The following is a 5,652-nucleotide window of genomic DNA, read 5'->3' on the forward strand; positions in this document are numbered from 1 at the left end:
GTGAAGCAAAGCCACGTTGCAAAAGGCTTATTAGTCGCTCCGCAGGCTGACTTATAAAAATACAGGGCAGCGGTGTGGAGAGCTGGGCTGCGTGAGCGCCGTAATTCTCACAATATAGCGAGGAAGCCATCACGGGTATATAACCTAGTCCACTTCTGCTCGCACTCTAATCCTCCGCTAACACCAGCACAGCCACTGCAGTCTATTCTTCCTCAACTTGACGGCTGTAAATAAAACTGAAACGGCGCCAGCAACATAAAACGGCAACCTTTTAAAAGACATGACAAAGCTACTGGCTGAAAAAAAACAGGGTAAAATTAAGGAATGAAAATTAATTTCTCCAACGGTATAGTCCTGCGTTGTCTTGAAACGGTTATATATGACTCTATTTGTAATTCTACTCACAGTTCAACTCAGATCCGGACCTCGAATGTTCGGCGATGTGAGCAACGGCCACAAATCAAGGCGAGCAAGCAACTCAAACAGAAAGGTAGCAGATGCACAGTGTGTTTGCTGACATCTGCTATTTTTCAAACGCCATCAGTAGACATTGTTGGCTGGCTCTGTGCATATTTAGCTGTGGACTGCAAAGTGTTAGCCAAGTCTTTTTTTTGAAGGCGCGAGGCATCAAACAGCAAGAACGGCTCAGCTGGGCCGGCCCCTGGGTTTTCGAATGCCAAACTAAAGGGAGGGCGGCGCGGTAGCGCAGTGGTTAGCGCCCTCGCCTCACAGCAAGAAGGTCCTGGGTTCGAGCCCCGGGGTAGTCAGACCTTGGGGGCTCGTCCCAGGTCGTCCTCTGTGTGGAGTTTGCATGTTCTCCCTGTGTCTGCGTGGGTTTCCTCCGGGTGCTCCGGGTTCCTCCCACAGTCCAAAGACATGTAGGTCAGGTGACTCGGCCATATTAAATTGCCGCTGGGTGTAAGGTGTGAATGTGTGTGTGTGTGTGTGTGTGTGTGTGTCGGCCATGTGATGGTCTGGCAGCCTGTCCAGGGTGTCTCCCCGCCTGCTGCCCAATGACTGCTGGGATAGGCTCCAGCATCCCCGCGATCCTGAGAGCAGGATAAGCGGTTTGGATAATGGATGGATGGATGGAAATCCAGGGAGAGAGAGAGAGAGAGAGCGTGTGTGTGTGTTTGTGCGCAAAGCGTGGGAACAGGCATGCTCACAAAGATACCCCTGTCCCCCCCAGCACCACTTTTACATGCCCACTCTGCAACCACAACTGTGCACCCAGTGTCGGACTATTCAGCCACCAAAGGACTCACAAATAGGAGAAGATGGTCATCATCGGATACGATGGACAACCAGCAAGCAAGCAATCGTGTGTGTGTGTGCGTGTGTGTGTGTGTGTGCGCACGCGCGCGCACGTTGATGGAGGCCGTTGGTGCAGCATCATTCGCTGTTTCCTTCAGCAGCTCCTGCTGATATTTACTCTTCACATTATGGTCCAGAAAAGGCAAAATATGGCACACAACACGTGTAAGGAACGGGTAAGAGGAGAGCGTGGTTAGCTAGCGTGCAGCCCAACACATCTACTTCGGCACAGCTTCAAAATCTCAGGCCGCCCAGGAAAGAAAATTGGCAGAGTCTGAAAGACACCGCTGCGGCTAAACAATCCCGAAGTAAATGGAAATACGGAACTCGCTGGAACAGCACGACTGAAAAGTGCAGCCGGCAACCTCCATGTTTCACTTCTCCCTGGAGGACCTGACAACGTGTGGCAGTGGTTCTGCACAAGTGCAAGGACAGCTCTCGCTCTCTTCCTGTGCTTCACTCATATTCAGTTCTGTCTGTCAGTTCTGTCTCATATTCAGTTCTGTCTGTAGGGACGCCCGACCATGCTGGAGGTAACACGGGGATTCAAACCACCGAGCCCCATGTTGGTAGGCAACGGGATAGACGCCACACCACCCGGATGCCTGGGTGGGTCTCATATTGGGGATTTGACAACGTCTGTGGTTCTTAACAGACCGCCGGCTTAGACGGATTGCCGAGAGGCGCTAGTTCAACTCACGACTGAGTTTACTCTCTGTTTGGTCGTAGTGCAAAACCTGCATTATCAGGTCTAGGGGGGATAAGCAAGTGTTGCTGAAGCACATCTGACAAATCAGATTTGTCACACAGACTCCTAGAGAGAAACAAAGTAGAGAAGTCAAAATTTAAAAAAGGGGAAACTCGTAAAATAATGAAAAGCCTGGCACAGCTTACCCCTACTCTAACCCCTCACCCTGTCCCGAAGGCCTGTGCCCGGGAAGTCGCTGCGGGTCAACAGGCATTCAATGGTCTCTTTCGAGCCGATGGGTGTTTGGGGTGAAGCAAGGCCAGGCTTCCAATAATGGACCGATACAACGCCTGACCAAGAAGGAATTTGGGAAAAAATCTGAAGGATTCGAGAGGACGGTTTTGACGCATGTCCGAAGAATATAAGACCCGACTGTTCTGAGTCGAATGCTGCTCATTGTGTTCAAGCCTGTGAATGTGACAGCAGTGCTCCTTAGCCAATGGCCTAATCTGAGTCACGCAAAACAATAACAACAGCAGTGAGTGTGTGTGTGTATGCACACTCTTGTATGGTCCATAAATATGCCTACATGCTTACATGCACGTGTACATTTCTGCAGACACACACACACACACACACACACACACACACACAAGTGTACTTGCATGCCTGTGTACACATACACGAGACCATTGAGCAGTGGTGCCAGGCTATTTATAGGTCGGCTATATTAGCGCACCACATGTGTCAGTTGCTGCTCTCAAAATGGCAACAGATGAAAAAGTAGAAGTTGGGAAAACTAGGTAAGGAAGTGAGCAAAAGGCAAAACTGTGTTTGTGTGTCTGCTGCAAGACATGTTCGCTATCAGACAGATCCAACTAAACAAAAAAAAAAAACGTGCACAAAATGTGCACAAACAGCCAGAGACACTAACAACCCCGGGGAAGCCACACACACACACACACACACACACACACACACACACACACACACACACACACACACACACACACACACACACACACACTCACACTCACACACAGCATGCCAACAAGTAGAGCCTGTTCAGCTGAGCAGAGCAGGGTGTGAGTCACACTTGCTTGTCAAACTCGCGTCCTACTGACAGCAATGACTTGTTTCAAAGCGAACCCTTCTGTCAGAGGGGGTGGGGGAGAAAAACGACAAGTGAAAAGGATAGGGGGGGAAGAGCATGAATGACAGAATGAAGAGTGGTAGAAATGAAGCGAGGGGAATGGATGTGCCCTCTCGTTCTATCACGTCTCTTTCGCCTCTTTCTTTTCTCTGACTCTTGTTCTCTGTCAAATATGCACTCGTTCAAATGTGTGTGTTTGCATGGACGTGTGCAAACACTCGTGTTTGCATGTTCGTGTGTATGTGTGTTTGAGAGAAGAGAGAGAGGGTATTGGTGAATTCCTCCGGCAGCACTGTGCAGGGCAGGAGTGTGCGAGGAGTGGGCGGCTATGAGAGCTGAGGGAAATCTCTCTGCCCACTGACCAAACAAAGCCGCCACTCACTGCCTGGCTGGCTGGCTCTCTCTCTCTCTCTCTCTCTCTCTCTCTCTCTCTCTCTCTCTCTCTCTCTCTCTCGCACCAGCATTGAAATTCAAACTCACTTGATGAAGCAGCGAGCTCCCTCGAACGTGTATCCTTCCTCCCATCCTGTCGGTAAATCTGTGAGGACAAGGAGGGGAAAGAGAGAGACGCCGTGAGGACAGAGAGAGAGGGGGTGGGGGGGACAAGGACCCTGAAACAAGCAGCTGTGAGATATGAAGCTGATAGCTGCGGGTGCGCGCACACACGCACACGCACACAGACACCTGCACGGCAATGCAGTGTCTGGACCATATAGGCAATTTGCTTTCTCACGATTGCCCCTTTTACGCAATTCTGCGTGCCAACCCATCTCCATGTGCGGCATTGCGAGGTCGATCTCTACCGTCTCTGGTGTTTTATCTTTAGCGCTATCACCGCGCAACAGCCATCGAGATCAACCTATGCTGTTTTGCATGCTTTGATCGCGCGAGCTGATGCGTTTCCCCCTCACGTGATTCATTCAGTTCATGCTGCGGTTATAGTGGGCCCCCCCGTACCCCATTATTATTATTATTATTATTATTGCACCGCAATTCCAGATGTCAGCTTTTGCACAGATTTGCTCAACACTCATATGACGCATGGGTCCCCCGGTGTATCATCGAGCGGCCACTTCGGATAAAACGGGGAGAAATCCGTGTTTCGGAGCCGCTTTCCCGGCACCGATGAGCCGTTTCTGCTCTCGGGCGAGGAAATGTGTCAACATGTCAGCGCGGGGCGATTCGACCCCCCGGTTTACGTCTACGTGACAGAACTTTTAAAAGTGTGTCGCAAAGTGTCCAGGTGAAATGCATCGGGGGAATGCAGCGCTCGATAGCGGCGGAGGGGGAGAGAGAGGGAGAGACACACACACACACACACACACACACACACACACACACATACATACACACGTACAGAGAGCGAGAGAGCGAGAAAGGCTTGTTGCTCGCTGCGGAGGAGAAAATGCTCTCCTCGCCTTTCTGGCGTATCTCTCTGCAACTTGTCTCTCTTCTTATAGTGATTTGCAGTTTGGGCGGGAATAAATAAAGAAAAAACAACTCAATAGATCGTTTACCTGGAGTTTTTCTGTGCCCCGTTATAACGGCTTCTCCAGTAACGGGATGCAGCCAGGTTGTACTCTTGGCTTCTTCGCTGTTGGTAGAAGAAACGGAGGGGAGGGAAAAGGTGAGCAGGGGGAACAAAGCCTAAAAACCCCCCCAGAAAAGGGGAGGGGGGGAGAGAGAAAAAGAAAAACTACACGTCGAGAGAAAACCCAAATGAATATCCGTGAGGTAAATCCGGAGGATATTTACTTGATGAAGAATATGCGTCCATCCCGAGTCACCCCGTAACTCCAAGAAGAGGGGAGGCAGGAGAGCCACTCCGGGTTGGGATCCGCCGCCATGTCTGGGTGAACACTGTGCTGCCGTGGTTACTACGCGGCGAGTGCCTCGAGGCGCGTTCACGGAAACCCTGGCAACCGGCCCGAGCGCTGAGGGAACCTCTGGGAAACGGGAGCGCGCTTGAGCTGACGGTTTTTTAAAAATTATTATATATATATAAAAAAAAGAATAAATACAAATACATGAATTTAAATATACATAATACAAATATGAAAATCTGTCATTGTGCAACACTACGGGAATTGTAAAAAAAAATACATTAACAGGGTGCTGAGGAGCGTAAGAAAATACAGAAGAAGAAAAAAATATACTCACCAAATATTAAAAACCATGTAAAATTCTCCGAGACGTGTAAAGAAACATCGTAAAAATGTCCCGGTACCTAAGGTCAATCGAAAGAAGCTTAAATTCGGTTACGGTATCCAGAAGCATCGTTTGAGGTTTTTGTTCCTCATTTTTCTTCCGAGGGTACGAAGTGAAAAATGAGACTAGTGGAAATCGGCGAGGTTTGCATGAATCTGGGGAACCTGCCGAGAATAATCAAGCGGTTCAACCGATCGTTCGGTTTCAGTTTTCAGACAACTTTGGGGAGGTCTAACACATTCGTATAAAAACGTCACAATCGTCCTGACGCTTATAAGAAGTTTGGCAA

At 49.5% G+C, this 5,652-nt stretch overlaps 1 protein-coding gene across 7 annotated transcripts in view; it reads right to left on the minus strand.

The window, feature by feature from the left end:
• Positions 1-5,434, minus strand: part of LOC130110583 (pleckstrin homology domain-containing family A member 5-like) — a 238,489-nt gene extending 233,055 nt beyond the window's left edge. For all 7 annotated transcript variants that reach the window (XM_056277737.1, XM_056277741.1, XM_056277738.1 and 4 more), the window contains exons 1-4: positions 5,316-5,434; positions 4,911-5,101; positions 4,673-4,749; positions 3,636-3,693 (exon numbers count right to left, since the gene is read on the minus strand). In XM_056277737.1, coding sequence (XP_056133712.1) covers positions 3,636-3,693; positions 4,673-4,749; positions 4,911-5,002 — 227 coding nt within the window. In that variant the 5' untranslated portion in view covers positions 5,003-5,101; positions 5,316-5,434. The remainder of the gene's footprint in view (positions 1-3,635; positions 3,694-4,672; positions 4,750-4,910; positions 5,102-5,315) is intronic.
• Between the last annotated feature and the right edge of the window lie 218 nt (positions 5,435-5,652).

Source organism: Lampris incognitus, chromosome 3, assembly GCF_029633865.1.
Source record: "Lampris incognitus isolate fLamInc1 chromosome 3, fLamInc1.hap2, whole genome shotgun sequence".
In the NCBI taxonomy this organism is placed as follows: Eukaryota; Metazoa; Chordata; class Actinopteri; order Lampriformes; family Lampridae; genus Lampris; species Lampris incognitus.